The sequence below is a fragment of the Rattus rattus genome, chromosome 18 (genome assembly GCF_011064425.1).
Source record: "Rattus rattus isolate New Zealand chromosome 18, Rrattus_CSIRO_v1, whole genome shotgun sequence".
NCBI classification, from domain to species: Eukaryota; Metazoa; Chordata; class Mammalia; order Rodentia; family Muridae; genus Rattus; species Rattus rattus.
The window spans coordinates 29326432-29350165 of NC_046171.1; the positions used below are offsets into that span (position 1 = coordinate 29326432).

The window sequence follows — 23734 nt, forward strand, 5'->3', positions numbered from 1 at the left end:
CCCCAAATCATAGAGTGTGAGAAAAGCACCAATTCCCACAAATCTCTCCTATTTTCACATTTGTGCTGGACATGCTCACACATATGCATTTTCACATATTCACAGACACATGAGAGAGAGAGAGGGGGGTGGGGGAGGGGAGAGGGAGAGGAAAGCTAGGGGAAGGGAGGAGGATACTGGGTGAACTTCTAGGTCTAGATAGGGCAAGGTGGATGACCAATCTGTAAAGTATCTTCCACACACACATGTGTACAAGGAGTTCATTTGCCAATACTATTAAAAATATATGATGGCTGTGCCTTTTTAACAACCGTTATGGGTCAAGGAAGAAAGGAGGATCATTGAAGTGTTTCAAGTATTCTAGCTGAGTCAACAGGCTTTAGGTTCATTGTGAGATCCTATCTCAAAAAATGAAGGTGAAGAATGATTAAAGATACCCAACATTGATCTTAGTGTTCCACATGCATAAACACATATGTGTACACATCGTATACACCAATAAAATTGCCATATGTCTTCTTATGTTTGTTGTTCCATTTTATATTTCCTATTCCTATATAGCTATTCAATAGGGTAATAGCTTCTTGTAATTTTCTCTAGCATTTTATACTTGTTTTATTATTTATTTACTTGGTTTTTGCTCATTTGTTTCTGTTAGTTATTCTTGGAGAAGTAAAACGATAACTCAATGATGCCTTTATTCATATTTTTCTGATGATTGTTGAACATTTATATGTTTATATACTTATCCATTTACCTATATCTTTATAGTCTCATTGATAAACTCTGGTTCATTACCACATCCCCATCTATATCTGTACCATGCTCAAATATGTTTGACACAGTTAAGGCTAAAAATAAACATGATCAGAAACCACAGAGTTCTAGGAATTCATAAATATAATACTATTTAAAATTAGTTCCAAAATTTCTTTCATTCCCTAGTTGTTGCTGAAATGGAAAAGAATTTGAATAATTTCCTTATTAAGGCAAATTTTCTTAAATATTATCTTGGGTTCTATTCACACTTGATCTTAACCAAAAGGCAGAGAAGGGATCTTGGGTTGTTTTTTATAAGTGAATTATTTAAATGGAAACTTGAATAAATCTTAAAAATAAATGTGTATATTCTTGTTGCTTTAAATCTATTAATAACCTCTGTCTTCTCAGCTCCTTGGCCAATAAGAGAAAATATACAGACAGCCATTATACTTGATTAAGTCACTTCTGGCTGTTCACTAAGAATCAACACAACCACAAATATTTTTCCTATACATGGCTTAAATAGGCCATGATCAGTATCAATAGTACCTGACTAGACTAAATGACTTCTACTACATTGATTATACTATTATTGTACAAGTTTCTGAATCATACATTCAAACACACTTCTATATTTTTGCCACTACATATGCCAACATAAATTATAATACATATTAGAATGATGTTTTGTGTATTATCTTCTTTTACTTCTCCTTGGCTCCTGAATATTAGGTTCATGTCATATCATATATTTGAAATTTCTTATGAAATTGTCAAATATGATTTCTAATTTTTGTTGTTGGGAGGAGAAATGTCACTCTTAGGGTCAGGTGTTTGAACATTTGATATTTCAGTTGAGATCACTACTAGACAGGTTTTAGAATCTTGAAAAAGGAAGTATATATCCTTGGGCATAGACTTTAAAAATTCATATCTTGTACTACATCCCGTCTACTTTGCCTTCTAAGTCCTTGTGGTTAAAGAAACGAGGTCTGTAAGTTTTATTCTTTCTCTGCTTGCTGCCATGCAGTCCACACAATTATAAACTGTAACTTGTTCAGAACCATAATCTCAAACAGTCTTCCTTAAATCATTTTGGTCATTGAGTTTTATCACAGTGAAAGTAATGGATAGAGAAGTTGGTACCAGAGAGTAGAGTGTTGCTGTGATAAACCTGACTTTGAATGTGGAGGAATGGAAGAAGATTGTAGAATTTTGGATTAGAAAGACAGTTGAAAACCGAAAACAGAACTTAAAGGGACATTTTAGCAGGGGGTTGGAGGCAGTAGTACTGACAGCAATGTGGACAGTGGAGGGCTACACGCTAAGGGCTATTATTTCTGTAATATTTTGGCAAAGAATCTGGCTACTGTCTTCCTATATCCTGAGAAATTTCCTGAGGTCCATTTTTTTAAACGGTGGGTTAATTTCTTTGGTGGAGATGTCAAGACAGTTTAATGTTGGATCTAATGTTCAGTTACTTTCAATTTTCTTTATTTGAGTATACAATAAGAAAAGAGCAAGTGGGGCAGAAAGAAATACAATTTTCAAAGAAAAAGAAGACTATAAAACTGCCAAGGTATAAGTTGAAAGAGAGACTATATAACTGTTACAAAGGTTGATCACATCAAGAAGAAGCTGATTTGCACTAGATCAACAAAAGGTGTAGAGTTCAAGACAACACCCAACCAAACCTCCAAAATATGAAAGGGAGCCTAAGACGTTTTCTGCTGTTAGAAAGCAATTGTTTCAACATACAAAAGCTGATGGTAATGTGATTGAAGGGAATCTGGGTACATACTAATGTGGCAGCTTAAAAGATGTGGAAGTGCTCGCTTCGGCAGCACATATACTAAAAAAGATGTGGAAGTATAAAACTCAGAAGAATGAAGAAGTCATAGTTTCTTCATGGTTTCAGAGAGTGGCTGAGACCAGGCAACATATAATAGAGGAGTCCCTGAAAGAAAGAAATTAAGAAAAGCAAGAGGCCCTGAGAATATTATGCAGCTGTGAAAAGGAAATCTGAGTTGCTGTGAAGATCCTAAGGTTGAAAATGCCAGGAAGCCTAAGACATCTATCAAGGAAAGCTGCATATAAAAGTTTGATCAGCTCATGAGTGTAGTGCCGGAAACAAAGCTAGAGGGTGGGCCTACTTTGAAATTAAGTCTTTGATATTGAACTGTGGCTACAGGCTTTGAAGTTTGGCCTACAGGGCTTTAGTATTACTTTGGTCCAGTATTTCTCTACCGTCTTCCATTATTTTACTCCCTTTTAATGCCAATGTCTATAAAGTGATACTTTATGTTGAGAATACGTATTTTTTAATTAGTGGTCAAAGAGTGAACTGAGGCCAGATTAGAATGAGAATTCTGAATATAAATTTTGAACACTTGGTTCCAAATGGTGCCCTGTTTAGGAGAAAGTGATGATCCAGTTTACCATGAAATTACGGAAGAGATTTACTTCAGTTTACAGCCTATAGTCCTCCATCAAGGAAAACCAAGGCAGAAACACGGAGCCAACTGCATGTATTAAGACTGTTTGGTGGCTTGAACCTCATGGGTATCTCAATCTACTTTCTTGTATAGCCCAGGACCACCTGCCCAGGGGTAGCATTCCCACAGTGGACTAAACCTTTTTACAATGACCATTAATGGAGAGAATACCTCACAGACATGCCAACCACTCAGGCTTTTAGAGTTTTAGGCAATTCCTCAGTTGAGTTTCCATCTTCTTAGTGACGTTGTGTTAAGTTGAAATAAACTAACCAGCAGAATTGACCCCCTTGTCAAATTGATATACAAACACATCATTATCAAATCATGACCGTCCCTTTCTTGTTTGTTCCCGAGATCTCACATGACTATAACAGCTTAAAGCATGGCCTATATTTTAAAAGCTCCACTGTGGGATGATGTCATCACACAGGTGAGGGGCAGGTACAAGGTAGAAGGAGGTCTGTCATTGGATGAGAAGGAAGGATGGGCGGGAGAAAAGTTTGAAGGAAGAGGAGGAGACTGGAATGGTAAGGAGAGAGGAAAGAGAGAGAGAGAGAGAGAGCGAGAGCGAGAGCGAGCGAGAGAGAGAGAGAGAGAGAGAGAGAGAGAGAGAGAGAGAGAGAGAGAGAGGAGAGAGAGAAGTGGTGGCAGGACAATGGAGGCTGATGTAAAGATCTAGCTCTGTGTATTTACAGGCTGTTATCAATGTTCCTAAGGGATGGATGGTACCAGGCTTTGTATGTTTAAGTGGACAATTATATCTTATCAATTGGATCTAAGATTATTGTGTTGTGTGTTCTTTTATGTGAGGGTTTGAGTGTAGGAAAGTGTACGGCCGCTGGGGACACTGGGCCACCTTGGAGTTGGGATGTGTTTCCGCCAAGATATGTAGCAGATATCTTGGGGCACCACGGTGCTGGACCTAGCAAGGTAAAAGACAACAATACCTTTTTTAATTTTTTTATATTTTACAACAACACTCCACAGTCTTTTAAAATGAGTGATTCGAAAGTTTAAGTTCTCTTTTAAAAAAAAAAAGTCAAAAGTCTCTGAACTGTGAACTTTTATAAAAATCAAAAACAAATACTTGGTCCAAAAGGAAAGAACCAGGGCATTAAAACAATTACGTCAAACAAAACCAGCAGGAAATCCACTCCTATACCTTCATGTCCAGCATGTAGGACTCATCCTGGATCTTCTGGCTCCAAAGGGCTTGAGCAGCCCCACCTCTCTGGCTCTGCCCTCCATAGCTCACACATAGGCTGAGACCAGCTCCATATGACACAGTTAGTGGTGGTAGTCCCCACTGCAAGTAAGGCTGCACCTCCACCGGTAGCCCTCTGGGTCTCTGTGTCACATGACCAAGCCTCATCTGCTGATTTGTTTTCTCCTTGTAGCTTGCTCAACCTCCTTTCTTATACAAGGATCACCTACCCAGGAGAGGCATTGCCTATAGTGTGCCAGGCCATCCCACATCAATCACCGATCAAGAAAATGCCCCATAGGCACATCCACAAGCCAATCCGAGAGAGGCAGTTCCTCAAGATTAAAGCTTCCCCATCCCAAGTGACTTTCATTAATATGGGTCAGGTCGACATAACCAGCACATCATTGATGCCTCTAAAGCCATGTTTCTGTCATAGGCAGCTGACTGTAATTCTGATACACTCACCTGACAAGTACCATGGAAACTGTCTTCTGAAACCCATCATTGTTATGCAAAGTACCAACCACTGCAAATTTCAGTTTATCTGAAACCTAACCACTCCTTGGCCCATTGCCTGCTGGAGTTTACAATGACATCTCCTCTCCACTCTTCTGTCTAGGCTCTTGACTTTGCGAAGTTACGCTTTATTCTGCTCACTTTGCACTGTCTGCAAGCTATGCTAGGTTTCCGCCTGTCTGCACCATGGTGCAGGATCCCTCCACTGTCTGGAATGATCTTCTTCATGCATCGTATCTCCCAGGAAGCCCTGCCCATGCCCTAATGCGGGGGAGAGCATTACCTCTGTGTCCCCATCACAAACCTGCTGCCTTCCACCATGACACCAGACACGTTCATTTTTAGTTCGATGCCTTATTGCTTATCCACCAGGAGAATGTGGCGCTTCGGAATCTCAGATGGGCTTGCCCAGAGTCCCAGAAGAGAGTGACACATTTTAGCTACAATCTTTACTAATTGGTGCTTGCACACTCTAAATGCATCCCTTACATCTAACAGGAAACTTAGGAGAGGAATGTCTAAGCACCAAATACTTGACAGAGCCCACCCAGCCATTTCCTTGAGACGGGGATTCCAGTTCTTCTAGAGAGACAGTTACTTAGTTCACAACTATTTACATATCATTCCACCTCCTCAGGTTCCGCATTTCAAATGACTGTTATCTATTATTCTAGATCATAAGCTGTTGGGAAATGACCCTAATGAGGAGATTCCAGTTATGGCTTCCAAAGCGAGCAAAGCATGCTCAGCTAGACCTACACTTTGATCCCTGGGAAGAGGGAGAGCACAAGAGCCTGTGAGTCTAACTTTGACGGCACTGGGAAGGCCTGGGGATTTGGAAAAAAAGATCATTTCACCAATGCCACAGAAGGGCCACTCTTTGGTTACATGATGCCATTCATTTGTGCTGATTTCCAGTCTAAATAAACAATGGGATCCCCAGATTAGGAAAAGTGAGGCAAAAAATTTTACCCAAAGATTAATGTTATTTATTTTAATTTAATTAATATGGTAGGTATATTGAAATGTTAGAAATGTCACTTGGTACAGAAGGAAAGATTTCACTCCGTGTCCACACACCCGCCAATCTTCCTGCTATTGTTCCATTTTTCCAATCCTGCACATTTTGAAGAAGCTGTCTCAGGAGCAAAGAAACTAGTAATGGCCTGAAGTCTCCAGCAGATGGGAGTAAAGCACTCTTCCCTAACGGACCTACAGCTTGGTAGAGAGGAAGCTTCTTTCCACACTAATGATAGCATCTCGGACGCTAATGAGTTTCTGTAATGAAACCCTCACGCTACCCTTAGGGCCTTTTCTGTGAGGTACGTGTTGGGGCTGTTATTCAGTGTCGAACAGAGGCTGCATCTCGTTTTCTTTCCTTTTTCCCTGATGCACATTTGGTTGCTTTATTTTCTTGTTTAACCAGAAACGTACACTGGACTATTTATTCTGTGCTACAATTTGCTCTTCCACATGACCTACAGAGCCCAGCTGTGTAATTGAGAACGTGTAACTGTCATGCCGACAAAATTTAATTGCTTGAATATTTAATTGTTTGGGTGGAGTCCTTAATTGGGTTGATTTACTAATTGTTCACATATTTGTATCCACTTTTTCATTAGTTTATCTGTTCACTTTACAACCTGATTGTAGCCCCGCTCCCCCAAGTGGCCACCTCCTGTAGCCAGGCAGGAAGGAGGTCCATTGGAGAAAGGAGGACACCAACTGACCCACAAACCTTCAACCCAAAATGTATCCTGCCTACAGGATGTGAGGGGATAAAGAAGAAGCAGAGGTTGAGGAAATGGCCAACCAATGACTGGTCCAACGTGAGACCCATCCCTTGGGAGAGAGCCAATCTTTGACACTATGCTATGCTTGCAGGCAAGAGCCTAGCATTTTCTTTTCTTAATCAACATTATTATCTGGTGCAGTTTGGGGTTTACAGTGGACTTGATATGAAGTAGGTGAGTTCTCTGATATATGTCCCAACAAATGCATAAACTCCCTCATTAACAATCACTCCCCTCCCCAAAGCACCATCTGATTTACAGTCAAGAGCCTACTGGAAAAACGTTATTACCTGAAGGGCATAGTTTACATCCGGGCTTCTCTGTTGCACTGTGTGTTTGATGATTTAGAAAATGTCTTGTGGTATGGCCCCACTCTTATGGTGTCCTACAGAGGCATAAACACACTCCGTGCTCTACCTACCCATCCCTTTCCCCTCAACCCCTAGCAACCACTGATTTCATTACTGCCTGTCTGTACTAGTTTGCTTCTTAGTTGCTATGAAAAAGGCTTACCAAAACTAACTTGGAAAAGAAAGGGTTATTGGCTTCAAGGATATACCCTGTTATTTGGGTAACTGTTACTAGGGGAAGCCACAGCAGAAATTGAAGCAAGAGACTAAAAAGGGATGCTCCTTACTGCCTTGCTTCCTCTGGCTTGCTCTCCTGCTTTCTTTATTCTTCCCTGACCCACCTGCCTAGGGATGGTGCCACCCACAGTGGGCTGGGCCCTCCTATACCAAATAGAAGCTAAGAACATACTAAGAAACAGAAAAGTGGTGGGTCCAGATGGGAGAAAATGTAGAGGGAGGGGAAATCATGATGATTAAAAGGTTTTTTTCTAACTAATTTAACTTGTTAGAAATATTCTTCTTTCACTATTATATGACTTTTGGCCCCCTGTCAAAGATTTCCTTGACTGTATTTATGAAGCTATCTGGTTACACTATTGTTTACTTAGCTGTATTCACTGTCTTTCAATGCCTTAGGGCCTTGATAACTATAACTTTGTAGAAAGTCTTCAGTTTAGGTCATACTTATTGACTTTATGCATTTCTTTTGATATTAGGTTAGTTTCTTTTTTAATCTTCATATAAACATTACAATTTACTTCTCAATATCTACAAAATAGTTTCCTGGATGCTGAAAGACTGCATTAAACTGACAGATTAAATTAGGGAGAAGCGGCATCTTGACTTCATGTTCATGAGATTGGCCTCTCTGGGCATCTGCTTCACTTTTCTTTTAGTTCTCCCACCAGAATTCGGTAGAATTCATCATATGTTTTGTACATATTTTGTTAAGCTTATGTACAAGTATTTCATTTGGGGAAACGATAATACAAATAGCCTTATTACAAATCTGACATGTTTGTTGCTGAAAAATTAAATTTGCAGCATTCTGCAGACTTGCCATATCACTTACCAGTTTTGGGAGAAATGTTATTGACAGATTTTCTGTGTAATTGACGTCATCTTTAGGTGAATACCATATTATTTCTTCCTCCACTCTTATCTGACATTCCTCTATCATAACATGGATCTGAGCTTCTGACCCAAGTCATTTTCCTTCTTTCTAAAGAACTTCTTTTAATATGCCTTATAAGACGGTCTACTTAATCTATGTAATGCATAATACATGGTAGATCATCACAGTACTTGACCTTGCAAGAGAGCAGAGGCTTTATGCAGTGCTTTTGACACTACTGAAAGGCCTAAACCAGACAGAAGAGGTAGAGGGCACATGGACAGAACAGGTCATAGGCTCCCATGTCTAATGCTGCCTACTCCAGTCCAAGCTGTGTGCACTTATTAGTCAAGGTAAACAGCAGGTGGGTCTGACAGAATGTGGGGTAGAAGTGAGAGCCTAAAACAGAGACTAGAGGGACAGGCAGACACCCTTGCAGGGCAACAAGCATGTTGTGTGGACAACTCTGTTACCTGGAAAAGGCTGCAGAGCTGAACTGTAAGCCAAGATATGCTTACTCCTGGGGGCCTTCACCTGGGAGAGGATGGCCCCACTTCCCTTCTTTGCTTGATAAATTTGTGTGTCGTCCTTCATTGTTGTGATCCAATATATAAACTCCCCATCCACTGTTAAACTAATGATTCTTTTTCCTGCTGATTCAAAACACAAAGAAAAACTTAAAGGATAAAGAATTAAACAAAATAACATAAAATTAGGCATCTTAACTTTTCTGCTTTAAATAATGTATGAAGTTACTTTTTTGCTAAGAAAACTGCTGAGTTTTAAACCTTTCAACATTAAAAAAAAAAAAAACCCGTTTTATTCATTTGACTCAACAATGTTTTCTCACTTTTTTTGTACCCAATAAAGTCAAAGTAAACATTGGCACTGCCAGTTCCTTTGGTCTGGACCATGACCAAATACAAATAATTTATATTAGCTGACTGATGAGCTTCCAGTGACTCACCTGCCTCTGCCTCTGCCTCCTGCCTCTGCCTCCCTCTGCCTCTGCCTCTGCCTCTGCCTCTGCCTCTGCCTCTGCCTCTGCCTCTGCCTCTGCCTCTGCCCTCTGCCCCCTGCCCCCCGCCTCCTGCCCCCTGCCCCCTGCCCTCTGCCCTCTGCCCTCCATCCAGATGTGTGTCACTGTGTACTAAAAATCCAATCTCAGTTCCTCACAGTTGCTAAAAAGAAAGTGTTCTACAGATTGATCCATTTATCCAAACCTGTAATAATCCTCCTTTTTTGTTTTGGGTTTGTTTGTTTTCTGATACCTTATGGTATATGCATATGTACATGCGTTTCTGCATCTGTATGTATGTGTGCATGTGAGCACATATGTATGCATGCACTTCTGTGCATATATAGAAGCCAGAGGCTACTTTGCTATGGGTTTCCTTCTAGTAACCAGCCTATCTTCAGACTAGTCAAATTCAGTGAGAATTAAGATTATAATTTGATTTTTTTTTGTTTTGTTTTATTTTGGTCTGGTTTATTGTTGTTGTTTTATACAGGGATTTTCTATGTAGTCCTGACTAGCTGTCTTGACTCACTATGTAGACCAAGCTGTCCTCAAATTCACAGAGATCTGTCTGCTTCTACCTCCCAAATACTGGGATTGAAGCATGTGCCACCATGCCAAGCTAAGATTATCATTTTAATTGGTACTTGTGTGATTGAAATTTATAACCACAGAGTTTATCAATTCTCCTAGACTGGCTGGCTCACAATTCATAGAGATCTTCCTGTCTCTACCTCCTGTATACCAGGATTCCATGTGTGCGTCACCACCTGCTTTATATGTGAGTATTAGTGATTCAAACTCAGGTCCTTGGTGTTGTACAGCAAGCACTTTACTAACTGAACTGTCTCCCAAACTCCCGCAAGCTTTTTCTAATGGACAAGAGAGGCTGCTGTTATAAATGAGGGTATACAGGCTGGGGATATAGCTCAGTGGCATTGCCCAGCACACCCCACTGCGTCTGACAGTCAGCACTTCATAAAACTAATCCTGGTGACACACATCTGTAATCCAAGCTCTTGGGAGGTAGAGGAAGGAAGACTGGAAGTTCAAAAGTGTCCTTGACTATTTGAGTGAATTTCTGGCCACCCTGGGTTATATGGAATCTATCAAAAAGAAGAAGAGAAGATATGAATAGACCAGCATGTTACCAGGGGTAGCAGGTACCATGATGACTTTCCAACACTGACATCCTTCCAGATCCATGGCCCAGATCTCTTGCTGTTTGGTAAAGTATATCCAAGGTCTGTCTGGATCAGAGGTGTCCACAGTCATTGCCCCACTTAACTCGGATTCTGTCACATTACAAGAACATTGTCTCCTTCCGTGCTGGTTTGAGGCCTTGGGTTGTAGAACGTGATGCAAGGTGTGACTGCTAATATTGCAGTAGAACATCTGGTAGCCCAGATCTGAAACTTCTGTCCAATACAGGCGACTATGAGGAAGAGGGGGAACATCCCTTTAACTTAATGCAAAAAACATGTCACTTCAAATATTACTTTCTAATGGAGATCAACCGTGCATAATAATGAGAAGACAAGTGCAGCCTTGGGAGTACGTATGCCCAAACATCAAATAACTTCCTTCTGAAATGGAGGACGTCACAGGAAGTCTAACTCAGTGTCGGTGTTGCCCAATTTTTTTTTTTTTTAATAATAAGCTACTGCAGTCAAAGCCCTGGGCTCTAACGACCTTAGGTTTGTAGTTTGAGCACCTCCAGTGGCCATTAATGTCTATAAATTTCTATTTCTTTCATATTTTCACTATACCTTTTCCCACTCTTTGTTTCTGTTTCTCTTTTAAATATGCGTTATTTTGTTAGAAATTAAAAAAAAATGCAACATCCTAAAGAGGTTTTTTTTTTACTGACAGTACAAATTCCATTGAACTTGTTTTGCCACCATAAGAAATTAAAGAAACCGTTAATGACTTAGAAGCATTCATCCTCAAGAACTTTAAATCTACCTGTACATGATAGCCCTTGAAAAAGCTTCATAGTCTTTTTTGTTAAAAAAAAAAAAAGTATTTCTCTACAATGAATCTCATCTCTATACAAAAGCTTGTACAATTTTTGTTCTGAAGCGAATGTTGAGCTGCACTTGAATTTCACACTCTTATCAAAATAGCTGCCTAATTACACACTCTCCACACATTTCGGGACAGCCGTGTATTCCTCAGCCTCACATTCCTCCTCCTTATCTTTGCTATCTTCTTCCTCCTCCTCTTCTTCGTCTTCTGATTCACTCCTCCTCTTTGAGCCTGTTAGCCTACCAGGACCCTTCTTTCTTGTTTGACCTTTGCCCTTGGCATGATTGGCAGCAATATCCTCTTCAAGCCTCTCCCTTAGTTTAGCTGTTTCCTGCTCATACAGTTGCTTATTTTTGGCACATTTTTCAGACCACATCTCACCCAGTTCCTTTGCAGCATCTCCAACAGGCAGGTCTGGGTGCTGAGTTTTGATCCTTGGACAATGTCGAGAGCAAAACCAGAAGGCAGCAAATGGTGGTCTTTGGGGAGCAGTAGGATCTTTTTTTTTTTTCTCTTTTCTTTCTCATCACCATTGGGAGGAATGTAATCCTCCTTGTCATAACCAGCTTTGTCGCTCTTGGCCAGATGTTCGAAATTTGAGTTTTCCTTTGCAGACACGGTCTTCCGTCTCTCCAGGCATTTCTTTGAGAACCGGGCGAAGTTGACCAAGGAGCTGGGTTGCTTCTTGTGCTCCTCCCAGTAGGTGTGCATGAAAAAAGTTTACCAGGACATTTTGTCCCGCGTCTTGTTGGGGTCTCTTTTGCCCATGCGGCTGGTGCAGCGTCTACCTGGTGCAAGCTCTTCCCTCAGAGCCCAACAGAGATAACTTCCTTCCCCAAGCTCCAGTAAGAACTGGTTTCTATTTCTGTTTCTTAATACCAATTAAAAACTTAGTTTCAAAATGGTCCATGTCTCTGCTTGTGGTACAATTAAAAACATCCTTTCCAAGCTGGAAAAATTGATACTTGGTTGCTTAATAATAGTCTTAAAATGATATTTTGAAGACATAATCTTTATGAAGATAGACAGACCGGAAGAGCTTTCACTGGGTCACAGCTCCTGTGCGGCCCATCCTGTTTTGCTCTAATCTACTTCTTGTCTTTTCCACCTGCCACTATTATAAAATTCACCGATATAAAAATTGTGTTATGCCTTTCCTTCTGCTAATTAGCCTGTGGGTGAGTTAGTCAAATTTTCAACGTGTATTAAGATTATAACCTTAACTGTTGGTTATAGGATCAAACTGTGTCCATCAGCGATTAAGCCTGGAAGTCTAGATGAGAATTCTATCTCTGAGCCTTACTTCTTAGTTTCTCCATTTTGAGTTATGGGGTCTCACTAAATCACTGTGATTGGCCTTGAACCCACAATGCCTCTGACATCTGAGGAATTGGAGTGACACATGTAGGCCACCCGTCTTGGCTCAGAATTATTTATTATAATTTAATGCAGCTCCAAACCATGTAAATCACAGCACCCAGGAGCTAAAACAGGTGGACTGGGGGAGGGGGGAGCTTTGGTCATCAACAGCGACACGGCCAACTCGATGTCAGTATGCACTATGTAACACCCTCTTCAAAACAAAAAAAATTATCTTAGTTTACTGTTGTTGGCTTCTAATATTAAGCAAAGATAGTACATTAAAATCTATATCTCTTTCATCGCAGTAAAGATGCTCATACCTTAAGAGGGGATACATAGAGAAAGAAATTATTGCTGTATGGCTTTTGCAAATCTTCACCTCCCTGGGGGATTTCACCTTGTGTTCAAGGTCAACATCGAATATCTGTGTCCCATCTTGCGACGCTTTCAGAGCAAAGTAGAGGTGCCTTGCGATCCAGTCAACAGCAATAACCGCAATGTCAGAAGCCGGCACGTCCTGGAAAAGCTTAACGTGGCGGGCAGCCAAGAACAGTGGTCATCCATTGGCACGCTTCCTTAACTGTTCATATCGAACCCGTGTGTGACCCCACCCACCCCTCATTCTATCTTGTGACAACTGTACCACAAGCCATTTTCTCATGCTCTGTATTCCTCTTAGATTATTTTGGTCACTTGGCTTCAGCTCTAAGCTGCAGACCGGGGCTTAAACTCCTCATCTTCAGACATGACGCTTTGTTCAGTTAGGGACTCAAATATCAAACCGCCAACTGAACCTCTCCAAGTGAGGTACTCCAAAAATAAGAACCAATTGCCCTACCTCATACTTCTTTGTCTCTTGCTCTCTGTATTGTTAAAGATGTCCAACTTAAGCCAAGGAGTCATTCTACATACATGTGGCTCCCCTTCACTTTCTTCTCGTATGACTCAATGGGGAACTAGTCTCTTCAGAAACCCCTCCCCAGCTTGGCATCTCCTTTCCCACCTCCTTGACTCTCACCTAACCCCCGGGTTTCTCTGACTCCCACTGCTGAGAGAGAGAGCATTCTTAGACATCATCTGAAGCTGAAGTAGGAGTGTCTATCTGCAAGGCCAGCTCTTAAGAGGTGGAAGAAAGCAAGTCAGGAGTTCAGTGTCAGTTTAGCTACAAAGTTAACAGCCTGTGCTATGTGTGACTGGTCTCAAAGCAAGAAAATATGACAAAATAAATTAGAAAGGTTTTTAAAAATACAATTGAACCAACACATGACTCACTAAATATCTTTAACAGCTTACTATTAGCTTCTAGACTGACTCCTGACCATTAGCCCACCCACCTCCCCCATTTTAACACCCTAACCCACACCTCCACTCCAGATCCCTCTCCTTACTACCCCCAAGCATGTCATGGCTCCCTGTTCCCCTGCCTTTCCTCTGGAGCTCCTTCTGCTGCTTCTCTTCACCTTTTCCTGGCTTATCTTTATGCAAAACAGATTTCTGCCATCTTCAGAACACCTTAACCTGAGCTGTGATTCTACCATACCCCGCCCTCGGTATAGCATTTATACTACTCTCTCTGATATTGATTCATATTTAGTGAATGGCTGCCACAGATCAGACACTGTGCTGTATGTGTTCATTGATCACCCCATTTGATCTCCGTGGGAACCCAATGATCCGATACCACTAAGAGAGTCAATGCACTCTGGTCTCAGCTCTCATAAACAGTGCGGGGTATACGTAAGTCCTGTGAAATCTGACTCTGAAGCACACCATCTTAGTCATTGTGCGATGCTGCCCTCCTAGGGTCACAGTAACCATAGAGCAGCTCTGAAGAGCAAGGCCTGTAATGCTTTGTCTCCTCGTACAGTTGAGGTCTAGAAGGTTCTCCAGCCTCCCTCAAAAACTCATGTGTTGAAGACACTGTGCAAATCTTGCAGCTATTGGGAAGAGGTGAGCCTTTGGGGGGGGTGCTTTGTGAGAAGTCTTGGGGTCACTGGGTGTGGGACTGTGGAATCCTGGTCTCTTTCTGTCTGTCCTCTCAGAGTTGAGCAGCTGAACTGCCCAGGGTACTATCTACCCTGAAGTGCATCCTCACCACAGGTTTAAAAGGGACAAGGCTAAAGGACTACAGAGGAAGCTTCTAAAACTGAGTCAAAAGAAACCGTTCTCTTTTCTCATTAGGTGGACTCACTCGGATACCTGTTCTAAAAGAAGCCATCATCCTCGATAGCCCCAGAAGCAAACACAGTTCCTTAAACCCAATAACCAGCCTTAACTGGCATGTGCACAAACCCTTTCTGTACTAAGGTACGGCTAAATGACCACACATTTAGCTGCTCTTTCAATCATTCTCATCTGGAAGCCCCATTGACCAATCACTTTAATGACATCCTTCACTTCAAAGGAATCCCAAAGGAGAATACCTTGGAGCTGGAATGATTGTGCAAATTCAGAAGGAAGAGTGCATCTCCTTGAGCGAAATACCCCATTTCATCATCTGCCGTGTACCCCACTGTGCTGACGGCTCCCTCCAGGGAAAATGTCCACACAACTTGATTTTGGTCCATGTCTAAGAACTCAATCTTATTGCCAAGAAGAGATATGAGATATGGACATGGCTTGATTTCTGCAAGCAGAAAATTAGACAGTACAGGTAAGAAACAAGCTTCAGGCTAGAAACCACCAGCGATGTTGAAAAATCCATGAGCCATTTCAAATTCATCTCAGGCCCTCTGATCCTGTTTCTTCAAACTACTTTGGTATGGGAAATAAAAAGGTAATTTATCTGACTTTAACTTTTAATCCAGAGTTGCCATTCCTACTCCTAAACATACCAACCAAAAATGATACTTTCAAATCACCATTTACAGATTTCTAGATAACAAATACCTGATGTTTTAGACATCACTATATCAGAAAATGGTCCTGGCCCTTTGGAGGTGAAGACTCGAACCTACAGAATAAAAGAGGAAGAAAAATTTTAAATATATTCATAAGTATTCTCATTAGCAGTAAATTCTGTGACTGATAACTTATGCAATATTCATTGCATATGCCCAAAATGCATTATAAGTAGTTTGAAGTCATTGTTAACGTCTAAGTATATTTTAATAAAAAACTGAGGGAGAAAACATTAGGCTGTATCCACAGTTGGTTTTCTGATGTAAAAATAAAAGGGTTAAGAATGGTAAATATTCCCATTGCATGGAAAAGGTCTGGGGAATTATTATGTAACACAGACGTGCTCATGTACTAATTAATTTGATCGTGTCAATCATTCCCCAGTACTGGCACAACTGGTCACTAGTCATCACACCTGAGACATATACAATGTTTACTCATCAATTAAGTATTTTTAAATAAATACAACTGTTTCCAAGATCAGGTTATATAAAATTATTGACATAAAACTGTACAAATTATGGTAAGCTAAACTGACTATACTTCCTAAAAGGAGGCTTAGAAGGAGAAAATAGTCAAGCCTCCTTACATTTGAAAGCAAGTATGCATTTCACATACAGTCTATTTGGATCCACATAGCTACCATAGAAGTAGAAACTGGACCAGGGTTATGTGGCATATCATTGCCTGGTCACGCAGCCTTGGGACTTAGCTGACAGACCCCGGGATTAATCGACAATGAGTACAAAACAATTGGTCACGGTAAGTAGCCTACGAGTACACAAATACAATGCTCTGAATCAAGACCAAAACATCCTTTACCTAAGCTGTGCTCTCTGCCCTATGTACTTCTGACCACTTGATTTCCCTGCTCACTGTGGAATTAAATTATTAACAACATGGGAATTCTTTCTTTTTGTTTTGTTTTGGATTTTGGTTTTTTTGACATGGGTTTTTCTGTGTAGCCCTTCATCTTGTAAATCAAGCTTGTCTCGGACTCGCAGAGATCCATCTTCCTCCCAAGTGCCAAAGTTAAAGGCATGGACCACCACCACCAGGCCAAGGTAGGAAGTCTTAGTCCAGTCTTTTAATTAACCATCCATTATTACACTATTAAAATTCATATTACAGAACTGGAAAGATAACTCCCCAATGCTAGACTCCCAACAAAAATATCAAAATTTATAAAACCCAGGGGCTGGAGAGAGAATGAAGAGCAATTACTGCTCTTTCATGGACCCAAATTCAGTCCCCAGTACCCTCAAGGGGACTCACAGTACTTGTAACTCCTGTTACAGGGATCCAGTGTCTCTGGCCTTCATAGGCACCTTCACATACATGTACATATGTACATGCAGAAGTGAAAAATGTGGTTTAAAATAATGAAATTAAATTCTAAAAACAAAAGGGTATCTATCCCTGTTTTCTCTCTCATACCTGGAAGGAAACAATATACCCAGGACTCATGGCTTCAAGTTGAAAAGACATCACCGGCGGTGTAACACTGACAGATACCCAGTCTTCCGTTGATTTATTTGTGCCACTTTGTTTAGATATGTGGTAGAAGATTTCAGATTTGGTTAGCACTCCATTTTCATGCTTAGGTTTATTCCACCTAAACTCTACCACGACTTCATTCTTCCTGGTGTATCTTCCAAGTGACAATATAAATATTCTGGGGTTCTCTGGTGCTGACGGAACTGAAAAGTCGAGGCACAGACAGACAGGGTGAGATATACCGCAAAGCTGAGTTTTATCACCCATGATCATGCTAGAGACATCTTGGCAAAAAGCATTTCTCATTCCAGGTACTCGTAGTCTACCTACCATGATCAATTATTTTGTACTCATTGTCGCCTAATCCCTGGGTCTGTCAGCTAAGTCCCAAGGTTGCATGACTAGGCAATGATAGGCCATATAACCCTGGTCCAGTTTCTACTTCTATGGTAGCAATGTGGATCCAAGTAAAGTTGATTGCTCTCATTCTTAAGGCTCTACTTAGAGTAATAATCTACAGTTTTCTTCAGAAGCTCATCTTGATATTTTAACAAGTCTTTTTGATGTTCTTACATCCGATCCAACAATGTCCTTACATCCTATCCAAAGATGTCCTTATACCCTACCCCATGTCCTCTTACTACTATTCAAGTTCATCTTTCTCATCTGTGCCCCAAACAGATGAAAGGTGACTGGTTATCCCTAAGAAAGTATAACATCCACTCTCATCCTGATAGAGTGGCTTAACTGATGTTAATTATTAGGAGGCAATGATTATAACTTCCCTTCACCCAGTTCAGGAGGTAAACTACAGCATATATGGCTTCTGGCCTTTATCATGTCAACCCTGAAGGAAGCAGAAAGTGCTGGAAATGGCTGACAGATATCCCAAGAGTACAGCTTGGGCATTCCATCCAACTTTAGCAGTTATGCTAAAGTTGAACCAAGCCATGCATTCCAAGGTCTTTCTACTCCACATCCCTCTTCTGCCATGAAAGTCCTGAGCAAGGTCGCACAACTTCTGTTTCTGGTTTCATTGATTCCTAATGTCCCTCACTCACACCTCTATTCTATCTACAGTTTCTTTTACACTGTATGCCTCTCATTGTATGATACCTTGAGGGAGTTTGGATAATAATAGCCCAGATAAGCTTATAAATTTGAATGCTTAGTAGAGTTAGGAGATGTGACCTTGTTAGAGCCTTTGTGACCTTGTTGAAGAAAGGGTATGGCAGCCCTCCCCCCCCATACCTCTTTCCTCTCTCCCTCTCCTCCTCCTCCTCCTCCTCCTCCTCCTTCCTCCTCCTCCTCCTCTCCTCTCTCTCTCCTCTCTCTCTCTCTCTCTCTGATACCCATCGATCAGGACATAAAGCTCTCAGATTCAGGGCTATACCTGCCTATGGATAATGAACCAACAGTAAAACCTAGCTCTTCTCACACCGTCTCTCACAATCCAGCTAGTTTCTGCACTGAAAGACCTTTGCAACCACAGCAATTCATGTACATCTCCCTGTTCTAGGAATACTTGAGGTGAGTTGACAAAGTTGTAGATTTTATAGCATTATCTGACTGCTACAGGCTGTGCTTCTCAATTAGGTTATCATGGCCTCGTTTCTATTATACTAGAAGCACATATATTCATTTCCACACTGTTTTATGGTCTCCATAAAAATGAGCTATGCTTATTCCTTACTTAAGAGTCTCTCCAAATCTCGTATTGAAACGATATATACTAAGTGCTTAATAAAGATCAGTGAGCCTGAATACTTGTTTGCTATGTTGCAATTATACTACAGTATGGACCAAATCCCATTATTCTTCCTTACTACTCTCAATATCTGTCAGATGTGATAGGCCCCTTGGGGACCTGCTCTGGGATACAATCAAGTTCATTTCCACAGAACTGCACTACCAAACCTGGAAACCCAAGACAATGTTAAAGCCTACCCTGATTCAAATGCTACCTGGGGCAGAACATTGCCCATTTTCCACTATGATGCTGTCATGAGATTCACTGGTAAATATTATTGGCTAAATCCTACCATTAAAAGTTCACGTCTGAGTGAATGTCTCTTTCTACTGTGTTCCTACTACTCACTAGATCCTCTATCAGAACTTTGTAGAAGTTAAATTAATATGATACGATCACTAACCAATATTTGCAAAAAAAATTAATTCAATGAGATTGACAAAATTGCGATAAAAACCCTGGGTTAAGTTCTTGACACTCGGTAGCTTTTTCATACAAGTCTCTAGTGGGCTTTCTTACTTCCACAGACAAGATTATACCTCCTGTCTTATGTACTTTGGAGCTGTGTATCTGGTTTTATGTGGAGGTCTTTGATCCACTTGGACTTGAGCTTTGTACAGGGTGATAAGAATGGATCAATTTGCATTCTTTTGCTTGCTGACCTCCAGTTGAACCAGCACCATTGGTTGAAAATGCTGTAATTTCCCCATTGGATAGTTTTAGTTCCTTTGTCAAAAATCAAGTGACCATGGGTGTATGGGTTCATTTCTGGGTCTTCAATTCTATTCCACTGATCTACCTGCCTGTCTCTGTACCAATCCCATACAGTTTTTATCTCTATTGCTCTGTCATACTGCTTGAGATCAGGGATGGTGATTTCCCTAGAAGTTCTTTTATTGTTGAGGATAGTTTTCACTATCCTGGGTTTTTTGTTAGTTCAAATGAATTTGCACATTACTCTTTCTGACTCTATGAAGAATTGAATTGGAGTTTTGATGGGGAATGCATTGAATCTGTATATTGCTTTTGGCAAAATGGCCATTTTTACTATACTACTCCTGCCGATCATGGGAGATCTTTCCATCTTCTGAAATCTTCTTCAATTTCGATCTTCAGAGACTTGAAGTTCTTGTCATACAGATATTTCACTTCCTTGGTTAGAGTCACACCAAGATATTTTATATTATTTGTGACTATTGTGAAGGGTGTCATTTCCCTAATTTCATTCTCAGCCTGTTTATCCTTTGAGTAGAGGAAGGCTACTGATTTGGTTAAATTAATTTTATATCCAGCCACTTTGATGACTTTGATGAAGTCGTTTATCAAGCTTAGTAGTTCTCTGGTGGAACTTTCGGGGTCACTTAAGTATACTATCATATCATCTGCAAATAGTGATATTTTGACTTCTTCCTTTCCAATTCGTATCCCTTTGACCTCCTTTTTTGTCTGATTGCTCTGGCTAGGACTTCAAGAACTATAGTGAGTAAGTAGGGAGAGAGAGGGCAGCCTTGCCAATCCCTGATTTTAGTGGGACTGCTTCAACTTTCTCTCAATTTTGTTTAATGTTGGCTACTAGTTTGCTGTATATTTCTTTTACTGTATTTAGGTATGGGTCTTGAATTCCTGATCTTTCCAAGACTTTTATCATGAAGGGGGGGTGTTGAATTTTGTCAAATGCTTTCTCAGCATCTAATGAAATGATCATGTGGTTTTTTCTTTGAGTTTGTTTACATAGTGGATTACATTGATGGATTTTCATATATTGAACCATCCCTGCATCCCTGGGATGAAGCCTACTTGATGATGATGAATGATTGTTTTGATGTGTTCTTGAATTCGGTTTGCAAGAATTTTATTGAGTAATTTTGTGTCAATATTCATAAGGGAAATTAATCTGAAGTTCTCTTTCGTTTTTGGGTCTTTGTGTGGTTTAGATATTAGTGTAATTGTGGCTTCATAGAAGGAATTGAGTAGTTCTCCTTCTGTTTCTATTTTGTGGAATAGTTCAGACAGTATTGGTATGAGGTCTTCTATGAAGATCTGATAGAATTCTGCACTAAACCGATCTAGTCCTGGGCTCTTTTTGGTTGGGAGACTTTAAATAACTGCTTCTATTTCTTTAGGAGTTATGTGATTCTTTAGATGGTTTATCTGATCCTGATTTAACTTTGGTACCTGGTATTTGTCTAGAAAATTGTCCATTTCATCCAGTTTTGTTGAATATAGGCTTTTGTAATAGGATCTGATGGTTTTTTTTTAATTTTCTCAGATTCTGCTGTTATAGCTCCCTTTTCATTTCTGATTTTGTTAATTTGAATACTCTCTCTGTGCCCTCTGGTTAATCTGGCTAAGGGTTTAGCTATTTGTTGATTTTCTCAAAGAACCAGCTGCAGGTTTTGTTGATTCTTTGTATAGTCCTTTTTGTTTCTACTTGGTTGATTTCAGCCCCGAGTTTGATTATTTCCTGCCTTCTACTCCTCTTGGGTGTATTTGCTTCTTTCTGTTCTAGAGCTCTCAGGTGTGCTGTCAAGCTGCTAGTGTATGCTCCCTCCAGTTTCTTTTTGCAGGCACTCAGAGATATGAGTTTCCCTCTTAGCACTGCTTTCATTGTGTCCCATAAGTTTGGGTATGCTGTGCCTTCATTTTCATTAAATTCTAAAAAGCCTTTAATTTCTTTCTTTATTTCTTCCTTGACCAAGTTACCATTGAGTAGAGCGTTGTCCAACTGTCATGTATATGTGGGCATTCTGTCCTTATTGTTTTTATTGAAGAGCAGTCTTAGTCCATGGTGATCTGATAGAATGCATAGGATTATTTCAATCTCCTTGTATCTGTTGAGGCCTGTTTTGTGACCAATTTGGAGAAGGTACCATGAGGTGCTGAGAAGAATGTATATTCTTTTGTTTTAGGATGAAACATGTTATAACCAGATTAACCAGAGGGCACAGAGAGAGTATTCAAATTAACAAAATCAGAATCTGTGGGCTTCTTGTATGTTTATGGGCATCTCTTTCTTTAGGTTAGAGAAGTTTTCTTCTATAATTTTGTTGAAGATATTTACTGGCCCTTAATGTTGGGAGTCTTCACTTTCTTCTATACTTATTATCCTTAGGTTTGATCTTCTCATCGTGTCCTGGATTTCCTGGATGCTTTGGGTTAGGAACTTTTTGCATTTTACATTATCTTTGACAGTTGTGTCAATGTTTTCCATGGTATCTTCTACTCCTGAGATTTTCTTCTATCTCCTGTATTCTGTTGTTAATACTTGCATCTATGACTCCTAATCTCTTTCCTAGGTTTTTTATCTCCAGGGTTGTCTCTCTTTGTGATTTCTATATTGTTTCTATTTCCATTTTTAAATCCTGGACGGTTTTGTTCAATTCCTTCACCTGTTTGGTTGTGTTTTCCTGTAATTTTTAAGGGATTTTTGTGTTTCCTCTTTAAGGGTTTCTACTTGTTTACCTGTATAGTCCTGTATTTCTTTAAGGGAGTTATTTATGTCCTTCTTAAAGTTCTCTATCATCATCATGAGATGTGATTTTAAATCCAAATCTTTCTTTTCCTGTGTGTTTGAATCTCCAGTATTTGCTTTGGTGGGAGAACTGGACTCTGATGATGCCAAGTAATCTTGGTTTCTGTTGCTTAGCTTCCTGTGCTTGCCTTTCCTCATCAGTTTGTCTCTGGTGTTAGCTTGTTTTACTATCTCTGACAGTGGCTTGACCCTTCTGTAGGCCTATGTGTCAGCACTCCTGTAAACCTGTTTTCTTTCAGCCAGATCTGGGAGCAGAGAGCTGCTCCTGGTGGGTTGCTTGGCGCAGAAGAGTTGGTCTTACCTCTGTTCTCCAGTGTATGGGTGCTACTGGTGACTGTCTTTTAGCTCTTGGTGCATGCAAAAACTGGAAGGGTCCTACCCCTGACTGCTCCTAGGTCCTTGTGCCCAGAGGGCACAAAGGGTACTAGGCACATTCCTCTTGGTCAGGAATGTGAGCAGAAGTGGTGGTCTCTCCTGATGTCACAGGATTGTCCACGCTTCTGAGGGTCCAGCTCTCTCTCCCCCACTGGATTTGGGTGCAGGGAGTTGTGGGACTGGTTCAGCTCTGAGCACAGCCAGAAACTAGAAGTCAGGCAATAAACTTTTAATAAAAGTGTGGTGCCTGTAAGCATGCTTGGTGTACTTCAAAGTGATATAAACCTGTGAGATAAGGCTGGTGTTCTTTTCAAATATATTTCCAAGAAACATGAAATCTGGACACCAGGTGCTTCTGCCCAGATCCCTGAGTTGCTAGCATTGTTAATACCTCCTGTACTATTCTAATCTGCAAGAAATCATTGAAAGCTTATTGAACCTTCACACTTTTATAAAAGTGCAGGTTATTTTAACTAGTATTGACTCTCCATTCCAGACCAGACCAAAAAACAAAAAAACAAAAAAATTGTGTCTTATTATTGTTTTAATTTTCTTCTTTAATTTACCTGATTCAGGCGCTCGAAATGATAGAGATGTTTTTTGACCTTTTCCCCAATAGGTATAAGGAGTGACAGAAAGATTAAATAAGGCATAGGGCTCCAGTCCTTCCACAGTAAAAACAGGTAAAGACTGTTGTTCAATAGCCAGGAACTAAAATATAAGCACAAGACATTTTTAGAGAAAAAAATTATTAACTTATATACTCATAACTAACAAAAAATTTCTTAATTTTGATTTACTTCTAAACTACTTGAACCCTTGGACATGCAAATTGTGGTCATTGTTATGGCTCTGAGATAAACCAGTTAAACCGGAGTCAGAACAGCAATTAGCACAGAGCAGAGACTGCTACCCGTGTGTTCTCAGGGGTAAGCTTAGTAACCACATGCTGTGGCGACACAACCAGAGAGGTGTGCCTGGCTAAGTGTACAAATCACATGTACACGGCTACACAATGAGGAAGGTACTGT

The 23734-nt window shown here is 40.4% G+C and overlaps 1 protein-coding gene and 1 pseudogene across 1 annotated transcript in view; both read right to left on the reverse strand.

The window, feature by feature from the left end:
* Positions 1 to 8530: 8530 nt before the first annotated feature.
* The window catches only part of Ros1 (ROS proto-oncogene 1, receptor tyrosine kinase), a 78410-nt gene continuing 63206 nt past the window's right edge, over positions 8531 to 23734 (reverse strand). Inside the window, exons 21-27 of the mRNA XM_032888985.1 lie at positions 23270 to 23414; positions 16987 to 17249; positions 15538 to 15601; positions 15072 to 15274; positions 12969 to 13174; positions 10410 to 10693; positions 8531 to 8893 (exon numbers count right to left, since the gene is read on the reverse strand). Coding sequence (XP_032744876.1) covers positions 8652 to 8893; positions 10410 to 10693; positions 12969 to 13174; positions 15072 to 15274; positions 15538 to 15601; positions 16987 to 17249; positions 23270 to 23414 — 1407 coding nt within the window. The 3' untranslated portion in view covers positions 8531 to 8651. The remainder of the gene's footprint in view (positions 8894 to 10409; positions 10694 to 12968; positions 13175 to 15071; positions 15275 to 15537; positions 15602 to 16986; positions 17250 to 23269; positions 23415 to 23734) is intronic.
* On the reverse strand, positions 11393 to 12054 carry LOC116887564 (annotated as a pseudogene).